Here is a 25,617-nt window from a genome sequence, read left to right on the forward strand (position 1 = left end):
AATAAAAAAGGGGGGAAAAGGGAGTCAAAATAGATAAACACAAATCAGCAATCCATCTTAAATCTTGCTATGGATACCCTGCCGAAAACTTGAGGCTAGATAACAAAACTTTGCAAGATCGTAGCTTGTGCAAAAAACCTTATCTGTGAGCGGAAAATCAGCATAGAAATGGTTTAATTGTCCGGGGATTGCTGCTGGAAAGGGAAGAATCAGGTTTTGACACAATGTCGCATAAAACCTTCATGTGTGTTATTGATTCTATTGCGTGTGTGTCACGGGGGCAGAGATAATGAGCCGTGGGGAGTTTGCGGTATCTGCTCTGTAACAGTGCTGAAGGAAGGGCATCATTACGGTGGTCCCTAGAAAAAACCTAACAATAGTTGGAATAGATCAGAGAGTAAATATAGGGAGTCTTTGATTGTTTTTAGTAATCTACAAAAAGCAAGCAGTCGGTTCAAATTATGCCCAGCTCAGTTTTGAGTAATTATTGGGCAACTATTGGATTTTTCCACATTTGCCTGTGCAACCATAGCATCAAAGTTTGTTGACACAGAGAGTACCTACCCCTTGTAAGTTGAAGCTCTCATAATAACAATGGGGAGGGGGAGAAGAAAAGCAGCATCAACCATGCTCATTCTACACGTGAGATCACAAAACAGAACTTTCAAACACTAAGAGAAAAAGAAGACACTTTTGCTCTTCGGAGCGTAAGTGATGCCATCCAGAAAATAAAGAGCAACACGCCTGCCCAAGTGGGAAGAGGGCAGGGTGGGGTGGGGTGGGGTGAAGTGGGACAGGGCCTCCCCTCTTAGGAACTCTTACTGATCCTCATGCTTACGGACTGGAAACTCATCCCCCGTCAGCCCTAAGTTAGGCCAGGTCAGGAAACAGACTCCACAAGAAATACTGCAATTCTGCTTTACTGACAAAAACTATAGTAACAGAATCTTGAAAACCTGACAGCATTTTCCCTTCCTTCCCCCTTATACCAAAGAGAGTCAAGGTAGGGGAACCTTGAGTTTCTAACACTTTCTTCCCTTCCTGGGCTTAGTTACTAAGTAATTCCTAAGTAATTCCTTAATTTAGGTTTTTTTCTTTTCCCCAATAGTTCATGTTTTGCTAACTGCCATCACATTCCTTCTCCAAAATCATTTCTGCAGTTCTCTACCCCATATTTTATTTTTAATTTGAGGAAGCAAGCATACATGAAATCCCCCAATTCTTTGAAAAAAAATTACTTAACTGCTGAAAAAAATATCTATGTGCTCTCCTATCCTTTCCTGCACACTGAAAGCTAGCTATTTATTTATTTATTTATTTATTTATTTACTTACTTACTTACTTACTTACTTACTTACTAGAAAGTATCTGGCCACCTATATCATATAGTGATCCTAAGTGGCTCACAGCAACCAATAAAAACAGAATAAAGAGGACAACCCTTCCCACTAGGTTCCAGACCAACCAACTACCAGCATCCTAACTCAATCCTCATCCTAGCCGAATGCTTTGGGGAAGAGCCAGGTCTTCATGGCCTTCTGGAAGGGTAAAAGGATACAGATACCTCGGATCTCAGGTGGGAAGCTATTCCACGGGCTGGGGTGGCTACAGAGGAGGCATGCCTCTGAGGTCTCATTAGATGATAGCATCTTAGTACACACATACTGCAAAACAACCTCAATTTTAAAACAGGTATGTAAAAAATCCCAAATCCTGAATGCCTTTTGAAGGATATTCTTGGCAGAAGTGAAAGCTCAATATAGCTTTGTTTGCAAAGAGTAACTGTTTGTGGCCCCTCAAAAGTACACCAATCCACATCATCTGATACTGTACTGTTCTCTAGTAACTATCAGGTAATGTTAAACATATTGGCCTAGAACACCTTCATCTCACCAAAAAAAAAGAAGTTAGTGACTTACATGCTTCAGGCCCTAATGTGAGCAGGGGGGAAATGGCTTATGAAAGATCCAAGCAAGGGTGGTAAGAACAAAACATTTAAAATTCCAAAGTATCTCATGAAGTAATGAAAATATTAAAGTGATTGTCTGGAAGGTTTGAATTTCAAGCCTTGTGGCTTCTCAAGAAATATTGAACAGAGTTAGAAAAAGTTAGGGAACTATTTTGGCATGGGAACAATGCACTTCATAATATAAATTTCATTCCCCAAATACATTAGTGTTATATTCAGATAATATGCTATTCAAATATAGTGCTATTTTCAAATAGGTGAGTGAAATAAGCTAACAAAAGAAGTACTACAATTAGCACACTGGAGAAAATATTCTAAATCCCATGGCATGGCCAGCTCATTGGAAATCACTGCTTTGGCAAAAGTCCTTCTGTAATACTCGATTTTCTCCCTAACTTTATCTTAATTTAGGTTTTTTTTTCCTCAATATGCTAAATTTAGAGAGCCCATAATAAAGGCCAATTGCCCAGTCAACTATACTTAGTGATCTGCTAGCAGAAACTATTGGGTGCCCGGCTCATTGGGAGCAACCGTCTTGGATAGCATCCACACCACTTTTGTGGTGGTGGAAGGCTCATTACTTGCCTTCCTTCACATTTTTTACAGTTAACAACATGCCCCTGCCACCCCCTTTCTGCCCCATTCCAATGCTGCCCACTACTGAAGGGGGAGACCTCCCCACAGTTCTCAACTGTATATGCAGCAGCTTGAGAGAGGATTAAGGTCATGCTAGCCCAAGTCAATCCAACACATACCAACTGGATTAAGCTCAGTACACCTACAAATGATCCAGTGTACTCGGGAAATTATGGTGTCTTCCTTGTCCCAAAATGAACAAGTCATGCAAACATCTGCATCCAGAGTTACATTTCTAGTTTGTGATCTGTAAGAGGGTAGCAACACTGCAGTTCTGAACTGAAAGCTGCTAAACCCCAAAGCTGCAATCACAGTATATTATCACAGTATATGCTGACAATTCACTACAGAGATATTGAAGGTTTTCTATCAATGTTAACTGTTACCCTTTTTATCATTTGGCTGAAATGATAAAAGGCAAAACATAAATAAGAAATCAAAATCCCAGTGTCCCATCTTGGTGATCTGATGCCCATAAGAGAAGAAGAAAGCCTTCTGGGACCAACAATTACTAGTAAGGAGGGAAAACTTAAGCTGTGAGAGAACTGATAAAGGACAACTGGAGGGTGAAGGTATCATGAGAAACTAGGCATCAGAACAAGGATTAGCAACCTGCAGGACTATGGACAGCTCCAAGGCAGAGAACTTGCTCCAGCCACTGTGAGAGCCAAATGGTAAATCACTGTATTAAGCCCTGCCTCTCTTGGGGAATACTCTGCCTTGAAATCTACCTGTTTGCTTGGAAGACAAGCTGGAATCTCAAGAAAAGAGAACACAGTGCTTGCTAGCAAGATTGTTCCACTTCCAGTGAATTAAGCTGCTGACCTTGGATCTATCCTGCATCTGTCCAACTCCTTTTGGTTTTGGTCATTAACAAATGGGGGCACTGGCATACTCTAATATCACATTTTCAAAGAGTTATTATGGGCCCCCTGCGATCCTTTCTTAAACTTGCTTGACAGTGTGATGATGAAAAGTGTTTATCTACTTTGTCATATAACTACTATAGGATTGCAGGTACTGTAAACTACTAAAAAGCAGGCCTATTGTCCCGTGTTTGTGGACAGCCACAGTTATTTCACAAACAAAACATCTCATGAACATTTTCCAGTTGTGTTCATGAGATACTGTAGATTGTAGGAAGGCAGGGTTAAATAAATCTATTCAGCAGGTCAGTATTCCAATGGAGCTTCCACACAGCTAATTTATGATCATCAACTAAAACACCAGCAGCTAGGCACCCTCCAAACCTGCAGATAAACTTCCAGAATTCTCACAATAATTATGGTGGCTGGGGAACTCTGGAAGCTGAAACCCATCAATCTGGAGGTCATCCTGACTGAAGAAAACTGTTTTACACCTAAGTGGAAATACTATAGTAATATTTGTATGGTGCATGTGTTAATTCCTGTCCTTCCAGAAGGAAATTCCTGATCGCCACGTTGCAAAATGGCTACATTTTGGAGAAGATAGCCACCAGCGTTCCATGGAAAAGTCTTGCTCATATACAGCAGCTCAAACTAAGACTCACATTGGCCCTTCTAGCCTTAGTCCTGTCCATACTGATTGGCAGTAACTCTCCTAAATGCTAAGAAAGAGGGTCCTTTCCCCAGTTCTAAGGTTCTGAAGAAATCAGGAACCAGACTTAGGATTTTCAGGACTTAAATAACACGTTCCATGAGCCAAGCAATACATTATCTAAAACCATCTGCTTGGACCACAGCTTGCCACCATTTCCTTTGAAGAATATGAAGACAGACTTAATGCCAGTATAGATCTTAGGCTTACTGGAAATGATCTCATTGATTTATGTATGACTGAGGGGTTATTTAAAATGCAAATGATGATTGAGATTTGTAATCCACTGCACTCTAAAAGCTCAAGAGAAGCCACAACTCTAAAGATTATCTGTCTACAGTTAAGTTCCATATTTGTATTGTATTTTTGGTTTGCACCATTCTTATGTTAATGTCACTAGTATTATATTTAATAAAGATCACTACGTGTCTAGAAATTGAACATTAAAACATGTAATTGGCAGAAGGATGCACCAGAAGTGTTGTGATACTGTACACCAATATTGCTGAAACCTTCACCCTATACCGAAACAGTGACAGCTACTCTTCTGTTATCAGTTTGTTGCACAGACATTAGGTCCAGCGGAGGAAAACTGATTGCACTGAACATGCAAACAGCTATATGATAGGAACAACAGTAAATCTGACATTGGGCCTAATGCTGGATGTGCTTCTGACAAGAAAAAGACTGTAGTTCAGAAGCCAAATTCAGGGAATAAAGATTCCTGGGATGCTTAAAAAAAAAACAGCTTTGGGGCATTTTGCACAACAGCCTCTGAACAGTGGAAGACGCACAGGGTCTATTATTATACATCATCATAATTATTGTTGCATATTTTCTGTTATCTGTGCAGTGATCAAAAGAGCAAATTTCAACATAAAAAAGAACAAAAGCTTGTTTCAGTATCAAAGAAAGGGAATAGCTAGTGAAGACAGGCTCACCTGCACTGAAGTTGGAATAAACTACATGAAATATAGACTTGACCTTGACTAGCCTATTCATGTTTAAAACTATTAGCCTTGTCTACACTCACAGTATTTGCTATGTTGGCTGATTAGACTACATTTTTTGTTAATGTAGACCAGCTGTGTATATGCACAGAACACAAACATACAATAAACAGATTTAGAATCCTGCTCGTAATATCATGGCCAAATTGAGCTGTGAAGTGACAAACAATAATGAACAAGAAAAAAAAAAGTGTGTGTGTGTGGGAGAGAGAGAATGAGAGCAAATTCCAGAGAGATTACATTCCAAGATCTTGAAAAAAAACTCCACTGGAAGCCTTAGCACAGGAGAACTGGTGGAGATCTAATTTAGCTTTGATGAAGGAAAGACGGAGAATCTCATTCTTCTTTGGTCTGGGGATGACTGCCACTTACAAATGGACCTGGCCTAACAAATCACAAGGCAGGTTGCTCATCCTGTTTCTCAAAACCCTGGCCCTACTCAGACTCCCCTGCTTATTTGTAATGCCCTTTGCAGATGATAATAGGAAACCAAGGCTTAAAAACTCAAACCAGGTTTTCAGCTGGGGAAGAAACCAAAGATGTTCACTGGGAAAAAGAAGAAAGCCAGATGTTGAGTAAGTAAGTAAGAAAGGAATGGGGGGGGAGGCATCACAGCCCACACTTTCGTTATTGGCAAAATCGCTTATTGGGATTCTTCCCTCCCAGGGTGGACTTAAATATCTGTATCTTAACCCAGGCACAAAGATGTATTGTGAGCTTTATTGGCCGTTGAGTATATTAAAAGTGCAATTACTCAAGTTATTGCCAGAAAAAGAGCTGAAGCTAGGATATTAATGGTGAACATAACCTTCAGTATCACTAACATTTTTTTCTTGTTTTGTGTCTTCCCCCACCTATCCCCACCCCACCTGCCTTAGGATGCTATTAATATGGATAAAGCAACTGGGCTGGAAAATTTTGCTTCTATAACAGAATGTTCATACAGTTTCCCTCTTGGTCAAGCCAATCTATTTGTTGAACTTGTCAGGAATTGGGGCAAGAAAAGGAAGGCCAGGATAAGAATCAAAGGTGATATTTTACAGTGAGGTTATAGACACACACATGCAAACAAAACACTAGTTTTTAGGTTGATAGTCTAACACCAGTTTTAAAAAATAGAAGAAATCTATGGAAAAAAAAATAGATCTCCCTGTTCAGTTGATTAAAATAAAGTTTGGATGAAAAATAAATACTTTCCATGTCAAAAGCTATCAAAAGCCATGGAGACAGCTAAACCACCATCCTCCAACCAGTAGCCTTGATGGGTTGGACTAAAATTCCCATTTCCTCCTGTCAGCCTGACCAGTGAACAAGATTGCAGGAAATTATTATTATTATTATTATTATTCAAATGTATTTGCTGCCTGACTCCCAGTGACTCTGGGCAGTTATTGTAGCCCAACTGTTTGCTTAGGATGGGTATTTCTTTTCTGATCTTACATATCACGCTAATATAAGAGAGTAAGAGATGGTAAGGTAATAGCACCAATTGGTGCAGATGATGTCTGATGCAGCCCAGTGATTTATAGGACTGCAATTCCAGAAGTCCCTGATCCAAGTTTCACCCTTTATGAGATCTTGTTACATGTCAGTAGGTAAGTCTCTCTCAGTGGCAATCTTCCCCTGTTCTATCTGGAATATTAGAATAACTAACAATACAGATCCACCTTTAAGGACTGTTGGAAGAATTATAATGAATGTGGTGCTTTGTACGTCAAACACATGATATGAAGTATTATTCTTTATTAATAATAATCCAATAATAATTTGAATAGTGGGATAGAAATGATTTTCCAAATAATTACTGTATTGCTTTTTATTAATTTATACCCTTCCATCCCTGCATGAAAACCAGGAAGTATACAGATTTCTTCCTTTCCCTCTCTACTCTTACAGCATACTTGAGAAGCAGATCAGGTTGAGAATCAGTGAATAGCTGAAGATCTCTAGGTGGCTAAATATCGATCTGAAGCTGGATCTCTCCATCCTAATCTGATAATAATCACTATATTGTACTACCATTGTTGCTAAATGCTGATCTCCTGATCCAGTAATATCACCTTTATCAGCTGAAAAAATCTGCTATTGTGAATAAAAGTATTCCCTGCCAATTTTATTTATTTGCCAGTTTTATTTATTTGTGCAGTGGCAGTATTGTAGCCAATAAGGTTTATCCGAGGCACGATTATTGCTAATTGAAAACTTTTCCCAATTCTTCACCAGTTTGTTTCTAACACTCGTTTTCCTAGTCAATGGGAAAGCAGTGTTATCTATTCAGTGTCTAAACAAACAAAACACAAATGTTGCCAAGAAATATAGGAGCACTGTAAAAAGCCTTTTGGGTTGCTGGTCACTGCCTCTTCATAGTGGCTCTAACAGCCCACCATCAGTCCAACAGACATCAGGAGGGATTGTAGGGGTTCCCATATTTGAAGGCACAATTCACGCAAAATTTGCTCAAAACTAAGTAACATATCTTTCTGCACCTGGTTTTTATTTGAGAACATGGCTTGCCGACCTACGGCTCTGCTTTCTCTAAACTAAATTCACACTGCCTCCCACCACCAAACACTTAGGTTTCTCCCCCCACCCCCCAAAACAATTCTGATACCAACATAAGAGTTAATTCTGGAAGTGAGGCAGGGAAGGTCCTTTTTAAAATCTCTGCTGTCTGAATTGCCCATTGCCTGCCTGTGTCAAACTCCATGCTAGCCAAAAGTGTGACACAAACAACCAGCAAGAGCAAAACATGGGTGGGAACCACCCCCCGAAAGTAATGGAATTCATTTTAATCTGAAACTAGCAGCTAAAAGACTATTGCATGGGCAAATGCTATCTAATTCATTGCATACTTCCAGTGTGTGTAACTGTGTGAAGATCAAAGGTAATGAAATATTCTTGTAATGTAAGAAGCATAAAGCCCATCCCCAATAAGATCTAAAGATTGCAATATCATTTCATTTTAAACTGTTCTTATTTTAAGAGTGATACCTCACTGTCTAACATCTTAAAATGTTTCTGCAGTTTTCTGTTTCTGTTTCTGCCTGTTTAAACCACCAAGGTAAGAGAGATTTCTATCATGTAATGCAAACTCCCAATTGTTTTGGAGAGAGAAAGAGAGACGCACATCTTTTAACAATTTATGCAACTGTAAAATGGAAACCTGCATGTACCCAGAGAAATCAGTAATAAAACCCCAGTGGTTAGCCACAGTACTTAATTTTATGAGTTAGGGGGTTTCTTTTCCTTTTTTTCTGGGTTTTTTTTTAAGTAAAAGCATGAATGCTTGAAGAATTCCACATTCCTCAAGTCCTGCTTTTCATTTGGGGTTGACAGGCAAAGTTCAGAACACATCATTATGGGAGTTCACAGTCACTGCTAAAGGTAACACTCATATTACAAATGAATTAATAGAAAACACTTACCTTCCCTACCAGCTTGCCTTTCCTGTTCATGCAAAGGTAAAAGTCTGTCTCTTTCCCTTTGATCCGGACTTGACTGCCAAATGTGTCTGTTTCCACTAGAAGCTGGGCTTGTAAAGGAAGAGGAAGAAGAAGGGAAAAAGGGGAAAAAAATACAAGCATTTACCAGACTGGTCATAGAGTGAATGAAGAAGATGCCCCCTTATATGTTCTCCAGATCAGAGACAGAGTTGCTATATGGCTGGAGGGATGCAACACCAAAGAAGCACACCAATTCTCATAAGTGATCCATTAAATAGCATAAGGAAAACTTATGCTGTGGCATACAGTTGCTTTTTAACAGAAGGACAGAGAGCACGACAACTCTAATCAAAAGAACACCGCAGAAGTGAGAATAGCATTAGTTCCACAAAACAAACCACCTTCTTTCAAATTTCAGGGGGCATCTGGAAATTACTGGTTCCAGATTGTACTATATATCACAAAACTATTCTGCTGATTATACAGCCCCCTCCCCCCTCCCCAAGCCAATCCAGGTAAATTAAGAAAAAGAAGGGGATGGGAAGGTGAGTTGCTACTGCTACTCTCCTATTACCACTTTGTATGGGAGCAAATAAAGAATTTAATGAGAAGGAAAGCTGGTCCTCTAAATGCAGTCCTGGGGAAGCCACCTGTTCCAGATGGCATCATGAGATGGGGCAATAACTGCTGGCAGGAATTGGCATCTCAAATGGTGCAGCAAAACTTTTTAAAGGAGATCAGAGCTACCAATTACTCTCCTCTTTTGATAATCAACTGTCTCGGGATGGCACTATCTAGAAGGATGCCAGCTAAAGCCAAGCTGAGATTTTTCAGAAGATATTTCCAAAAAAAATGCCTGAGATTATTTTCTTACTTCCCACTAGAAAAAAGTTGTCTGCTTGGCTGAATTTTCTCTGAAAATTCTCCATATTAGGCTTTACCCCATCCATACATTATCCTAATACACCAAAGATGGAACATACATTCATTGAGTGTACTTAAGATTTTTTTTGTTTTTCTTCCAAAACAAATGGGTTCATGCTTATTTTATCATGCACTGAAATTCATACATTAAAACATTCCTCCACATGGGGCAGCTCATCACTGCAGCCTCAAAAGTAAGAGGAATATGATACCAATAGCAGCTCACAATAATAGAAATCATGCCCAAACAGTGTGTGACATGAGACACCTACAGTAAAATAATATATTGTCTTGTGTTCCTGTCAGAGACTTCAGCCAACCAATCGTGTCTTCTTTCAGGTTATTCTAATGCATTCCTCCTCTTTGAACCTCTTCCCACCCTACGCCCAAAAAATGTGAGGCAGCATTTGAAGCCACAGTGCAAGTTCAGGCCTTTTTAGCTTGGTCAAGGGTTTCCTCTACTCTTCCTTAAGAGTTTTTTCCCCACATTCTACAGTATAGATCTTGACTTCTCCCTGAGCCTGTTTATAGCCCCATATTGTTTACGCATAGCACAATTTTAGCAATGGGAAGATCCATATTGGAAAATGAGTTTGCTAACTGTATGAAGATTTTTTGGATTTGGAATGATCTAATCTATCTATAGGTTGAAATGACCATTCATTGTGGTGCAAAAAAGTAAGGGCAGGTACATTCCTAATTTAAGTCCATTAATTTTAAGGAGCCTCATGCTGCAGAGTTAGAATAAATAAATTAACCTAATCTGACCAGACCAAACTCAAACCCTAAATTGCAGTTGATCAAAGATGGACCACAGGAGAACTTATTCACATCATGGTTGTAAGTCCAAAGGAGGCAATCCTCGACTGCACAGAAGACCAGTGAGCCAGGTTCCAGGAACCAGGGTCAGCTGTTTCAGAGAGAGCTGTGAACAGATGCTTTGGAAAAGAGACAGCAGGTGTTCCTTGGTTAAAAAAAAGATGCCTGCAAGGAAGATGTTAGCAGAGATGGTAAGAAAGACCCATAAGGAACAGGAAAAGAGATTTGCCAAAGAGTCATGAGAAAGGGCTCTTTCTGGGGTCCAAGAGAGCTGCTGCCAGTCAAAACAGACAACACTGGGCAAGAAAAGCCAATGGAGTAACCCAGTATGAGGAAAGTTTGCATGTTGGCTGGCATAACTGCAAGTTAACTTTACTGCTTCTGTCTGCCAGTGTTGCTGCAGTTATAGGTCAAGAGCTCAGGGAATTCAGTCCTTCAACTTTTTTTTTGCTACGTATAATGTTGACTGTCAGATAAAAACAAGTTTTGGCAAACTCTGTCCTGTAGATTCAATAACAAATCCTAATGACAAAAAGATTGCATATCTCCCATCCTCCATTCTCTGGAGCCAAATTGTCAATTTCAATCATGTTAAAGCAAATGGCTCGGCCTCTTTCAAAATGCACGTGCGCCTCTCCACTCCAAACCACTCCAAGGAAAGCTGGGCAGTTTCAAACTACAAGATACATCACCTCACTCTCAAACTAAAACAAGTATGAGTAATACCCAGGCTGATTTTAATTTGAAAAGTATCACCTTAAAAAGATGTCAGTTCCCTGCTGTGAAAATTAAAACCATCTGGATGGCGTGATTTCCAATAATTAATGTAGCTCTCCTTTGACACAGTGACTAATTAAAATATGATAGCCCCTGTTTTTTTTCAAGTACAACATTTGAATAAATTGTGAAGAGCCAATAAAATAATGGAATACTTTTGGAAGAAATGAAAAATAGCCTTTTCTGCTTTTTGACTAGGCTTTAAGAATGGTATAGCCAAAGCTTTATGCTGGCAAGAATAAAGCAAGGCACAACTTCCAGGAAGCAGGTAACCTTCCTGGAAAAGCACCAGGAACAACATCCAACCACCTCAAAACAAGAAGCAGTTGCCACCGGAAAACCATTTTCAAATGCACACAGTTTAGAAACAACATGGTAGAGTGGACCAGAGCATGCCTACCTGGAAAGAACTGCACCTCATTTTAATCAACCACAAAGGTGCACATGTGATTCCAGGTAAGCTTATGATCCTTGAAAACCTTGGGCTTCACTCCCAGAGATCTCCAGAAGTTGTCACCGTATTGGCATTTTTAATGAGACCCGGGGGGACAGAATGACATACCCATTTTAAACTTAACACCAATTGATGAACTTATCCCCATACAACAAAATCAAGTGCATGGCTGCTGGCATCCTACCCAAAGACCCAGTGGGACCTCTTGCCTTGGACAAAGCTGCCCTCTTCTGATGTAAAGAATCAGGTAATGTGAATTTGTGAGGAGGCAAATGGGCTAGGGATCCTAAGGATCATGGCCCACAGTCTGAATCCATCCATATTAGAGGCTGTGAGTCTAGTTCTGGGATATATAAAGGCAATTAGGCAAAAGGGCACACTAAGAGAAGGCAATCCTGATTTCATCTGTTGTTGTTTATATATTGATCATAAAGAACTTTCGTCCTGCTGGGGTGTTAACACCGCTGGAACACTGCACCCAACTTCTTACATTTGTATTAAAGGATAGGATTGTACATGCTAGCTCTCCTCCTACAGTTCTCAACTTTTCTGCACTGAGCAAGTAAATCTGAAGGGGGGAGTAAGTACAGCTCTTAGAAGGACTGATGGTGACCCTGCTTTATCAGGATCATCAATCACTGAGGAGAGCACTATTTGCGTTCAAGTGAATTGAACAGTTGCTCCCTCCTTTCTAGACTTTGCTACTCAGCAAACTGGGGACACGAGGGTGTGGCCAGCCTCCACAGTGACATGGGGTGTGGCCAGCATTTGTGCAGCCCTGTACTTGCATTTAAACACCCAATTATAGCTCGCTTGGACAGGGCTTATTGCCCACTGCTGACTTTCATAGGGCATGGAATGTGCTTGGACTGATGAAGCTGGGATAGTTTTCACCCAGTTCTATATTGTGAAGTGGAACTGCAGTGTACCCGTGGTTCTACATTTTCAACCAACCTCTTAAAGAAGTCTTTATGGTGGGATAATATTTTTTAAACAGCATCATATTTACCATTGAGTCACATCTGTGAGATGGGCAGCTATATAAATTTGATAAATAAATAAATAAATGCCATTACAAAGTTGCGAACTACACATTACACTGCAGCAACGTATTATTGAAAACCTATAGACCTGACTTCTTCGCAGAATTCTTCTCTTATGTGCATGAGAGAAGGGGTAGAACAGAAAAGAGTGCTTAGCCATTCCAGCACAACTTCCATCCCTAGCTTGGCTTAACACCCAGGACACCTAGGCCCACATTTGCAAAATAAACATAGGCTGGAACTCAACAGAGTAAGAACCTCAAGAGGAAGGAATTTCAGAGAAAAAGATAGCAGGCAAGGGAAACTTTATGCACACATATATCCTTCCCCCAAACCAACCTCTCCTGAATCAAATGTAATGTATAGCCTGCTATGAGGTTTGTCTCTTGAGGAAAAAGCCAGCTGCAATGCACTCCTTTAGCAAATTCAAGGGGTAGTGCCAACAGGTTTGTAAGCAAATTCAACCACTGAGAAACAAACAAATTTATAATTCTTTTCATCTACGTGGCATAAGCAACCACAATTTCAGATGCAGGTCCCGACAGACCAGTCCGTAGATCTTGTGATTGTGAAAATATTCAAAAAGAGATTATTGTAAGCAAATAATAGATCACCATAAGTGTACTATGTTAAGTGCAAATGGTTGTGGCTAGATGGATTTAAGGGGTCCTCAGAAAGACAGAGTTGAGAAGTTAAAGAACATATGGATATGGTGGGACAAGGATGATTTGCAAGGATAGAAAGATACGGAGAATGGTGTTAGTAGAAACAAGATTTAGCCAAATTTCCTTTTTCTGTCTCCTGCATTTACTCTTCCTTACTCTTATTCTTTCTTACTCTTTTTAAAGTTTGTCTAAAGGTTTGGGTTCAGCAATGTGAGTTTCCTTGGCAAAAAAAAAAAAGTTTCCTAAGATACGTTGCATCTTGTTGGAAATGTCCACAAGGATTTATTAATTTGTTTCTCCAAACCACTCTTCTGCAACCTCTCAGGCCATATCTGGAGAGATCCAATCTGAGGAGCATGGGGGTCTGCAAAGGAATGGAAAGGCAAAACAGCCTATTTGATGAATGAAAATTCTGTTCTCTTCGGACGGGACACAAGCCAACTGTACCTGCAAAGAGAAATGATCACACGATACCACTCAGAGGATCAGTGAAAAGGTTAGCATAACCTGAGGAACTTGAATATTTCCATTTTCTGAGAATAAATTTGCACAATTTTCAAGACTGCCTTTCTAGCTGGCTTTCTAAAACAAATATATCTTTACTCTTATTTATATTATTTATTATTGTAACTTTATACTGTATATTTTATTATTGTTGTTTTAATTGATTGTTGTAAACCACCCAGAGTCCCCCAATGGGAGGAGAAGGACGGGGACAAATTGGATAAATAAATAAATAAAAATAAATAAAATATAACATATGACCTCATTTTCTTTTTAATTCAAATAAAACTATTTACATGTAGGTGAAAGAACAAATTATCTTGCTTTGATCACAGAATACTTTTGGATTAGTCTTGATGGCATTCACTAATTGTTGACTTCGCTACAAGGTAAAAACTCACTCAATTACATGGACATCTAGGTTTTTTGGCAACAATATGGAAGTGGTTTACCACTGCCCTCATCCAGATTTTTTTTTTTTTGCAAGTTAGCCTACAGCCTTGGAATTTCCTGCTAATCTCTCATCCAGCCAAGGAAAGATTCTCCTTTGCGCACATGCTTAGAAATCACCAGTACCCAATATAATTTTTTTGCACAAAAATAATGTAGAAAAATGAGCTAGTTGTATTTTTTTAATGCACAGTTCAGAAAACTACTTCAGATATTTGTGATACAAAAAGAAGCAAGCCATACAGTTCTATAAAGAGGAATCCTTTCTGTGTGTCAGAAAATTGCAATGTGTGAAGCAGCTCTTAAAGTACCTGAAATAGTTCCGGGCGCAGCTCACATTTAGAACCCCAAAGTTGAATCCTATGATACATGATAGAATGACCTTCCATCCACATCACAATCATGACATAACGAAGAGGGAGCTATGCCAAAATTATGTAAAGTCTGCGGAGAGTAATAAAATCTACAGACTATGCATAAGTGGGAGAATCTATACTGCCTACATACTGAAATCTTATTCATATAAACACATCGTTTTCCCTTCCCCTTTGCTCTCGTGCACAGGAGATGTTGAAGCAACACCTACTAGCAAAAGAAACTATTAGTTACATAAAAGGGATGGGACGGAGAAGCTATCAGTATTATACTCTCTTTTCCACAAACCTCTGCTTGAGTTACAAACCTGTGAATAAAGCAATAAAAATAAAACAATGAAAATGGTGCGTAAGGAAAATCTTGGATATATGGTAAACATCTCCAATCTTTTCCAAGCCAGTTCTCCTATTTAATTGTAAAGTGCTCTGTTCATTTCTGTCACAGTGTGCCTAATATTCTCCTTCTCTTTTAGAGCAGGGTCTCGCACCCAGGTCATTTTGTACAGTCCCCGCCCCACCCTGAGATACCCTCAAAGCTCAGGCCAGGACTACTTGCAGGGGGAATTTCTCTTCTTTTTGAAGAAATAGGGCAGGTTCAGCTGGCAAATCAAGGCCAACAAAGTTACACCCACTAAAAATATCCTCGTTTACACTACGGCTGGCTTGTGTTATTTTTTTTCCTCTGCTTCTTGAATCCACATGAAGAAGAGAAATGAACTAACAGCCTATCATGGAGAAGAGATAGTAACAGAAACCGTGTTAGATAGGGCCAAAATGAACCAATGATTTTCCTGAATTATTGCCAGAAGATTGGTGCTTTTCAGATGAAATGTATTGTATCAGTTGTGTAAATTAGTCATACACAGTTGTGTAACTTCCCTCCCCCACCACTTTATTTCTTGCACCACTGGATGATGTGAAGGACCGGTTGGAGAAATATCATCCTGGAGAAAATCTATCTACAGTATGTGGACACTAAGAATCAACACCAACTTGATAGCACATAATCAATCCTGCCCCTCCGCCCCCAGCTCTGATTGTATTCTGCCTTTCCTCCAAGAGTGCAAGATAATGTATATCATACTTGCCTCTCCAATATTTCCCACAGCAACTACCCTATGGATTAGGTTGAACCAATGCCCCCAAGAACCTCCCTTCCTTAACAAAATCATCATTCAGAATCAATTTGGAAGCAGTACTCCCTTTCACCCACCCAGTAAAACCTGCATGCAACCAGTCTGCAAGTAGTTTTGCCAAGCTTGTCTAATGGCTGGAACCAGGCATCCACACTGATGGCCTTTAAATGGATTTTATGGACAAAAGGCTGAATAAAAATAATAAAAATTGTTTTATTTGCTCAGAAATTATTCCATATGTATAAAACAGGATCACAACAATTAGAATTGCATCAAAATTCATTAGACATAGCTATCCAATATATATTGCATTTTCTTTCCTTATGCAATGGTTAATCAAAACACTCTATAAAAATCCTGTATGAAAAATGCAGCATTATTTACAACTGTTTTGCTCTCAAGCCTTCCCAGCCTCTATTACTTTATAAATGGCTAAATAGTGTATTTTACTATGATAATTCAATGGATTTTTATGGGCTTCCGAGGCTTCCATTTTTATTTACTAGAATAACTCAGTTCACACTTGAGGCCAAATCTAACATCTACTCAAATGAAGTGTAGAGAAAACAAAACAATTGGCAGTGAACAAGGGATATGAATTTTCTATGTTGTTGCATACAGTAGTTTCATGTGATAACCAATTTTATATACCCATTCCTAAAGAAGACGACAAAAAAAGAGTTTCCTGTTGGCTTATACAAATGTAGACAATAATTACATCAATACATTCTAAAGCATGATGCTTCCAGATGGCAGAATTGAACTAAACAGATTTGCATCAGTCAAGGCCTAAGCTAACAGAAGCTCTGCCTATTTTGTGCCTGATACTGTGAACATCACTCTGTCTGGAGTTTGTTTGTTCATGCATAGCACAGTGAGACATTAAATAAGTTCCAGTAGATTGTTGTGTTTTCATGCTTCTCTGTGCTTGTATTTGAACTCCCCATCCGATACATGTTGACTGGCCACAGGGGAAGAATCTTTAGGGAGCAATCTGAGTCCCATTTAGGATACTCTGCTGGCCATTCAGTCCAGGTTTCAGAGAATTGGACAGGAAGTCAAGTACGTTTAGAATTCAGCAGAACCTCTGCTCATCACATATCCTTTTTATTTCTGCTGCCAAAGTAAAAGCTAGAAAAGAAGCTTGATATACTATAGGAGGAAACAATAAATAATGAAAGCAGAGAGCCTAAGTTATGGGAACATCTTCAAAATGGTACTACTTCTGGCCAGAGGTTCAGTTGATCTCTATTTACTTGGAACTGTATCACCAATCCATCCTGGGCAGCTCAAAAATTTATTCCTGTTGCACAGGAGGAGAAATAACAGCACACCATATTCTCTTCCCACATCAGTCTCTCTCTAGGCCACTCACAACCCTGTCCAAAAGCCAGTGTCTCCAAGGTCCCATGCTGTTGTGATTATAACTGCTCCAAACACAAGTTAATCAGGAGGAATTTGTTGAACATTTAAAAGGGCTGGGTGAATTCAGATTACAAGCTATGCCTCATATAAGAAGATGTTATTTTCTCTGTATGGTGAGCAGGTTTTATTACTCTGTGCCCACTAATAAAAGTTGAAAAAATGATTTATTTTACAAATGGGAATATGTAAGTTGTGTATATTTAATCAACGGAGCTCCTTGTAACTTTGTTCTCCCAGCAAAGTGAAAAATATCCTGAAAGTAAGTTTGCCCTATGCTACTCTGCCCAGCAGGAAAGATTCTTGTGGATCTAGAATTCAGGTAGTAGGACACAAGGGAAATAATAATCCCAAAGAATGAACAATGGGTGTACTTCATGGATTCCTAAAACAAACAAACAAAACATTTATCTATCTATCTATCTATCTATCTATCTATCTATCTATCTATCTATCTATCTATCTAATTTGTCACCGCCCATCTCCTCCAACCAGAGGGACTCTGGGCAGTTTACAGCACAGAATAAATATACAATAAAAACTGAAATAAAAACACAGTAAAATTCCAATAAAATCTCATTAAAAACCAAAACAATTTCTTAACTACCCCAGCTCATAAAATCCAGATGGCTATGATCTCGTCAACCATCATGTAGGAGGGGCACTTCAAGGCACCAGCCAACCCCAAGTATGCCAATTCTCCTCCCTGCCCCAAGCCCAGTGGCAGAGCCAGGTCTTCAACTTCCTCCGGAAGGCTAAAAGCGATGCGGCTAATCTTACCTCTGGGGACAAGATGTTCCAAAGGGCGGGCGCTACTGCTGAGAAGGCCCGCCTCCTGGACCCTGCCAGATGGAATTCTCTTATTGACAGGGTCCACAGCATGCCCTCTCTGCATGAATGGGTGGGACAGGCTGATGATACGGGGAAGAGGCGGTTCCTCAGGTAACCCAGTCCCATGCCATGTAGGGCTTTAAAGGTGATAACCAACACCTTGAATTAAACCCGGAAGCAAACTGGTATCCAAAGCAGCTCATGTAGCAAAGATGTTATGTGCGCCCTTCTAGGGGCGCCAAAAATAGCCCACGCAGCCGCATTCTGGACCAGCTGAAGCTTCTGGATACTCTTCAAGGATAGCCCCATGTAGAGCGCATTGCAGTAGTCTATACTAAACATTACTGGACAAATTGAGGTAGAAGAGCCAGTTTGGTCTAGTGGTTAATGGAACGGGCTAGAAACCAGGAGACTGTGAGTTCTAGTCCCGCTTTGGGCATGAAAGCTGGCTGGGTGACCTTGGGCCAGTTTCTCTCTCTCTCAGCCCAACTCACCTCACAAGGTTGTTGTTGTGGGGGAAATAGGAGAAGTAAGGAGTATTAGGTATGTTCGCCACCTTGAGTTATTTATAAAAATAACAAAGGCGGGATAGAAAATAAATAATAAAATAAAATAAAATATTGAGGCTTGGATCAAACAGAGGTTTCCATAAATGGGCACAAAAGAAAAGCAGGTTTTGCTGCAGCCCATACTATAAGTTTCTGTAGGGCTCCCAATCTTCTATAGGATAGAAAAGACAGAGCTGAAAGTTCTCCATTCTGTAAAGAATCCACTTATGGAAGTCAGGATCTAATCCATAGGGCCTTGAACTTTTAGTGTTAGGGCACTGCCACCTACTGCTCCTGTGTATAGACAATGTGTTATTAGTAGGAGAGTTTTGAATTTTGTAAACTTTATGGCATTTTCCACTTGGGATTGATTTTTAGTAAGATTTCTTGGGGTATTGCTTTCTCTCCTGCCTGATTATAAAACACGCCTGAGAAACACAAAATACTATGTTCTTTTTGGCATATTCAGGTTATATTCTAAAATCCACCATTACAATTTTGTACTATCCATCTTCAGTAAGCCAGGTCATAAATAACCTAATTCAGCTCAAAATTTCACTTGCAATGCTTTAACTAATTGGAAAGCCAATTTTTCAAAGCACGATTAAAATTCACTTGTGTGAAAACTGATCTCTGCAATCATCAGGTTCTAGCAATTGCTTATGACGGTGTAGGACATACAAGAAATAACTAGGAAACTTAGAAAGATGCAAGACTAATCTTGGATGGAGATAATAGTTAAGTGGGACTTCATGGCTCTCTAGTGAGTTAGGTAACAACAGTCCACATTTCCTAACCCAATAGGAAGACAAGATGTTATTTCTTCCCAAATTCCCTGTGAACATGATGGGGAGGATCATCTTACATTCCCTGAGAGAAGAACAGAAGGTACTACTGAAGACAAAGGAAGGGGTGTGGAGATGCCAAATAATTACAGACATGGATGTCTTTCAGGATTACAGTAGTAGCCATTACTTGGGAGGGGCAATTTGCCTGTTGAATTTTAACTCCATTTTTGTAACATTTAAACAGGGCTTCTTTCTCTTTCATATTCCTCTCTGTTCAGTTACCTTCCACCACCACCACCACCCCCATCCAGGGATGGTGTGGCCTATTTTTCCACTGCTGTCCCTGAGATTGCTGTTCTGAGCTATCAAATTGTGTTCTTATCATGCCCAGTCCTGTCCCAAAATGTCACTCACAGGAGTCATTTTAGTACAGCATTCAGTTCTTTATATCAGCCTTCCCCCAGCTGTTGCCTTCCAGATGAGTTCGACTTCTGGTCCCATAAATTATTTATTTATTTATTAATCAAATTTATCACCACCCAGCTCCCAAAAGGGACTCTGGGCGGTTTACAATTTATAGATATAGAGGGATCCCAGGTGGCAATTATGGGAATTGTAATCCCAACCCATCTGAAGGGCAGGGATGGGGAAAGGCCACTGAAGACAGAGCACCCCAAATCATAAACCTTTGCTAATGAAGCAGCATGATTGAAGAGCCTCCATTAACAGTTTTAGGTTTTAGGTACTTAGAAAGCAGTATTAACTTGTGTGATGAGACTGACTTCCAAGAATGTGCAGATAGCATTTCCCTTGACTAGGCAACAGCCATCTCTTTCAGGAGGCAAGCTCCCTCAGCCAAAGATGTTATCCAGAAGGTCCTTGCAAGCCTCTTTTTTCCTTCAGTTTGCAGAACAACTTCAGAGGTTCAGTTTTATCTTTCAATGCACTGTAAGAAAACTGGGGGCAACATCAGCATGGCTGCAGGGAGGGGCTCTGTGCACACACAAGGGCCTCCTTTCTCTTTCCCTACTCTATAGCCTTTAGTTTTCCTCCAGCTGTGTGAGAGGTGAGATATCTGAGGCATTCCGACAGCGGTTCAACTGTTCACCAGGCTCCAGATGCAGGCCACATATTGGGCCTTTTCCCTCACCTTATTCTTTCTTCTCATTATTGGTCCATGGTAGAAGTTCAGCAGCACTATTGTGCTTCCAGGTCAGCAGCTTCTCTCCCGTTCATTCACTGCCTCTCAGAGAATGAAGGAAATTCACAGAGAACCCGTAAGTGCAGATAAAGGGTTGCTAATGTGCTTCCTATGAGTGCTGAAGGGCCGGAAATTGCAGCTTCTGGGCAAGAAAGCTTTTGATTGTGTTACCCATGACCAACTGTGGAGAGCCCTAGCAGACCTTGGGGTGCCACTACATTGGGTGAAGTTGGTGAAATCACTGTATGTGAATCAGGAAGCCACTGTATGAACCCAATACGGAGACACTGATTGGTTCAAGATCGAGAAAGGTGTGTGACAAGGTTGCATTCTGTCACCTTTCTTATTCAGTTTGTACACCAAAGTGATCATCAGGAAACTGGAGCTAGACGAATCAAAAATTGGGGTAAAAATTGGCGGAAGAAACATCAATAACCTTCAATATGCAGATGATACAACCCTTCTCTCAGAATCCCAGGAAGGCCTAAAGCACCTAATCATGAGACTCAAAGAAGAAAGCGAGAAGTTTGGCCTCTTTCTGAATATCAAAAAGACCAGACTCATGACAACTGCAAGGAATGGAAACATCAGAATAGTAATTGATAGAGAGGAGGTGGAATGCGTGGAAGAATTGACCTTTTTAGGGTCACTGGTCAATCAAAATGGCAAATGCAGCCGAGAAATTAAACACCAAATCATGCTGGATCGCACAGCAATGAGGAGTATGAATCAAATTTGGAAAAGCAAGGATGTCAGCATGACGACTAAGTGTAGACTAGTCCGCACTATCATGTTCCCCACAACTACATATGGCTGTGAAAGTTGGATGATGAAAAAGTTGGATAGAAGGAAAATTGGCTCTTTTGAACTATGGTATTGGAGGAAGCTCTTGGGCATCCCTTGGACTGCAAAAATAACAAATAAAGAAGTGTTGAAGCGCATAAAACCGGACATTTCACTAGAAGGAAAAACAACAAAACTTAGACTTAATTACTTCGGTCATGTCCTGAGATCAACATCGTTGGAGAAAGACGTTATGTTTGGAACGGTCAGTGGCAAAAGACGACAAGGACGCCAAAGAACGCGCTGGTTGGATGTAATCAAAGCAGACACAGGCCAGAATATAGAGCAACTGAAGGAAGCTGTACAGGATCGGAGATCATGGAGAGAGCTGGCTTATGGAATTGCCAAGGGTCGGATGCGACTGAATGGATAATTCAATTTGATTCAGGCAAGAAAGCCAATTGTACAGCAACATCTCAAGCTGGTGGGACTGTTTTCATCTGCAATTCTGATGCTGCTATGGATGGATGCTACCATGTGGCCAAGTGATAACTTACCAGAGTACCCTTGATTAAGAAACTAGTTGCACAGTATTGGCTATGCTGGATAAGCCAAAGGTTCCCTTCTTTTAATGAGAAAAACACTTTCCATCATAAAAACCAAGACCTTCAGTTGTAGAAAGGAATCTTGAGACTTCTACAAAGGGTCTAAAATAAATCCAAGTCTGAGTTCAGTAGGACCAAACTGACATGCTTTGCCACAACAGATTCCACCCTGGTGCAAATTCACAAAATCTAGAATCCAGCATTCTCCACTCCAGCATTCATGTAAAATAAACAGGCATATTCAAAAAGGAGGGTATATTTTGGAAAGCTGCATAACAAAAGAATACATGTTAGAACTGGTACATTTCTTTAAAATCTTACTTTAGAAAAAGTTGCACATACAACTTAGTTTATTAAGGAGAACTATGTACAAATTTGGGAATGAGAAAGAAGGTATTTTTTTCTGGCATTTGTTAATGGCAGAAAAAGATAGAAGAGAATAATTTGTTTATTATTCACATTTATAGACTGCTGAAATCCCAAAGGACTCTTGGCAGTTTACATGCCTTACAATTTTTTCTTACATGTCAACTGAATAGACTTAGAAGGAAGTCTAGTTTTCTACAGGCCAGTAAAACCAATATTATCATCTCCACCAAAAATAAATAATGTATATTTAGCTGTCATTTAGCTAATAATATGTATTATAATAATAATACGTAGCTAATGACACCAACTAGACTTACATTGATCTTAGGTTGATCATCTTTAAAGGCCACACATGGACTTCTACTGTATTATAAATCTAAAAGAACTCTTGGGATTTTTTTTTTTCTGTGTTTATTTATGAAGCATCATCAGGGTTTGAATTTAAAGGACTGTTAAGTGGAAGGAAAATATCTGCAGATGCTACCAAGAAGTTTACATAAGAGCACACTGTTATTCAAGGCTAATAAAGCCTGGGGTTCCACATGCTACAAAAATTATTCAGAAGAAATGTTTCAGACCTCACATGGAAGTGAGCCCAACCTCTCTGTGCTGTTCATTAAAAAAACCTGTACATAGTTTTCGAGGCTTCTGTTCAAAAATCACATTAAAGATAGAAGAATACTTCTTTCAGCACTCCAAAGTTGGCACAGCAGTAGCAAAGATAGGCTAATGTTCTCCATAATCTCTTAAAGAAACAAAATATAGAAATAGTAACCTTGGAGCAAATAGCTAGAGTTTAGAAGCAAGTCATGGGCTCATCTATTTCCCCCCCTTCCCTCCCATTTTGCAAGCAAATTTGACATACATCTTTTACCTGGTTTCTCTTTGACAAAGTATTTGCCCAAATAAGAAAATTTTAGATCACTCAAATGATGTCTAGGTTTCATACTGATAAACTGTAAGAATGGGAGCAGTAAATTATAAGGACGCCTTCACCTTGAATCCAGAGAGCAAGCTGAGATAAAGTATTATGGAGCAGACCAGAACCAGCTTCCTTAATGAAAGAGTAAAATATCTGACCCAGTTTGCTAGTGTTTCACCTCCTACTGACTGTCCTGGACATAATCAGGAGATACAACTACATTTTTAAAGATTTCCTATGACATATCAGTCTGCTCTAGGAAACTGTCTGGCGTGCACTGATTTCATTTATGTGTCTAAATTTATATGCCACCTGACTCCCAACAACTCTCGACAGTTCACAAACAAAAACATTAGAAACAGGAAAAAGTACAGCAACAAGCAAAAATGAAGAATAAAAGATGGCAAGGATGACATAAAAGCCAGATAGGAACAAAAAACAAACCCGCACAATACATGGGGGCTTCACTCACCCTCGCCAATGGCAAGGATTTTGTCAGTGTTTTGACAACACTTCCTGTTCAACTGGTCTGGAAGCTCAAGGCATGCAAAGCACAAGTCAGATCATCCTAAAAAGAAGCCACCTCAAAATATGAACTTGCCAGCATACAATAGCAATAGGACTTGGCCCTGGGAGAATTAGGTTCAAGTCCACCTTAAACTGTGAAGTTGGTGATTTGGGGCCAGTCACTGTCTCATTAGATAGTTGTGAGAATAAAAGGGGAGAGAACTCTCCATACTTACACCATCTACACACTTCAGAGTAGGAGTGAGCTACATTTTCAAGACATGGACTCTTTTTGGCTTTTGAGTGGTATTCCAAATGCTGCACTTCAAATTAGATGAACTCAAAGCAAAGATGTGAGCATAACAGAAACTGATTTGGAGGGATTCGATTTAGATTTTAATTTTAATTAAGTAACTGAAATGAAATTAAGACAGTAACAGATGTGTGGTGATCTGGATATGGAGGGCATTTCCATCTGCCCTTTGCCTTTATCAGATCACTTCCTGGTCCAGATGAGTTTGACAGCCACCCAGGACCTCCACAGTGTAAACAGACCAATTAAGTCTGTGCTTGGCACCTTATGGGTCCTTATGGTTTCTGATAGGCACTAGGGGTTTTTCTCAGCAATCACAGTTCCTTTGCATGTCTGGTCAAGTCTTGGTAACAAAGTTGACATGATTAATTTGCACAATATTTCCACAAATTGCATGTTATTTTGTGTCAGACTTTACTCACTTAGCTCCAACAAACTAAGTCTATGCTTTTGGTTGAGTTTTACTCTTTCTTTTTTCAGTCATATGCAATACTTACACTTACACTTACACACACACACACACAAACACACACAAACACACACAGAGTCTTTATTCCACTCGTCTAGCAAATAACAGAAATGCCGTCTCTAAAAGGCCATCTGAAGCTGAGTATGGATCCCAAAAATTCAAGGCAAGAAAGGTGTTAGACAAAAACAAAGTATACAATAATATAGTCACTGTAATTTTTGATACAGATAATGTATACAAATGCCCCAAAATAAAACAAAAGCTCTCTATTGTTTTCTGCTTTTTCCTGCTATGCTCATGCATATTTCTCATTAGGGTGATTTTTTTTAGCTGAGTTGGATTGTCCAGCAACTAAGCATGGAAGTATTTGAATACTGAATGTTGTTTTTGCATTTCAAACCCCCCCCCCCCCACTTTTTGGATTACCCATCAACCATATACCTAATGAAGTCTAGAAGGAATCTGTAGCATCTTTTCCAACTAACAAATTTTATTAAAACACCTAAGCTTTTGTGAGCTGCAGCTCACTCCACTCTATTTATCGGATGAAGTGAGCTGCAGCCCACAAAGCTGATGACTTTGAATAAAATTTGTGAGTCAAAGCTACCAGACTCCTCCTGATTTTTTGCCGCCATAGACTAACACGTCTTTCCTCATACAAAGTCTAGAATGTAATTACTGTGAGAAATTCAGAGAAGGAAGTCATCATCCGCTTTGGATGCCTTGTCTCACATTTGAGTTTCCTAGAACATTAGGTTATAAATTAAATGATGGAACAACACTAAAATATTCTTCGTATTCTGTTCTTTAGCCTAACCAGTTAGCTTAACAACTCTGTGCCCTGGCAGTTCCTTTTTAAAAAATCATATGTTGTTTCAGTGTTACGGTAAATTGCTTTGAGAAGTTGCTGATATCTGAAAACCAGTTCCCTGTAAATATGTAGTAATCATTGCACAACTCCCATTTTCTTTGCCTGTTTTCAGTGATTGTGTTTTCATACTACACTAATCTATAATGAATGAGTTACACAACAGTTTAGGCTAGATTAAATTGAGGTTAGTAGTCTATGATTCAGCA

General features: G+C 39.6%; 1 protein-coding gene and 1 pseudogene across 1 annotated transcript in view; one reads left to right on the forward strand and one right to left on the reverse strand.

Moving 5' to 3' along the window:
- The window catches only part of FGF18 (fibroblast growth factor 18), a 59,255-nt gene that overhangs the window by 13,518 nt on the left and 20,120 nt on the right, over positions 1–25,617 (reverse strand). The window contains exon 2 of the mRNA XM_063291284.1: positions 8,619–8,725. Coding sequence (XP_063147354.1) covers positions 8,619–8,725 — 107 coding nt within the window. The remainder of the gene's footprint in view (positions 1–8,618; positions 8,726–25,617) is intronic.
- Positions 7,328–7,484, forward strand: LOC134488655 (U4 spliceosomal RNA; annotated as a pseudogene).

The sequence above is a fragment of the Candoia aspera genome, chromosome 1, assembly GCF_035149785.1.
Source record: "Candoia aspera isolate rCanAsp1 chromosome 1, rCanAsp1.hap2, whole genome shotgun sequence".
NCBI lineage: Eukaryota > Metazoa > Chordata > Lepidosauria > Squamata > Boidae > Candoia > Candoia aspera.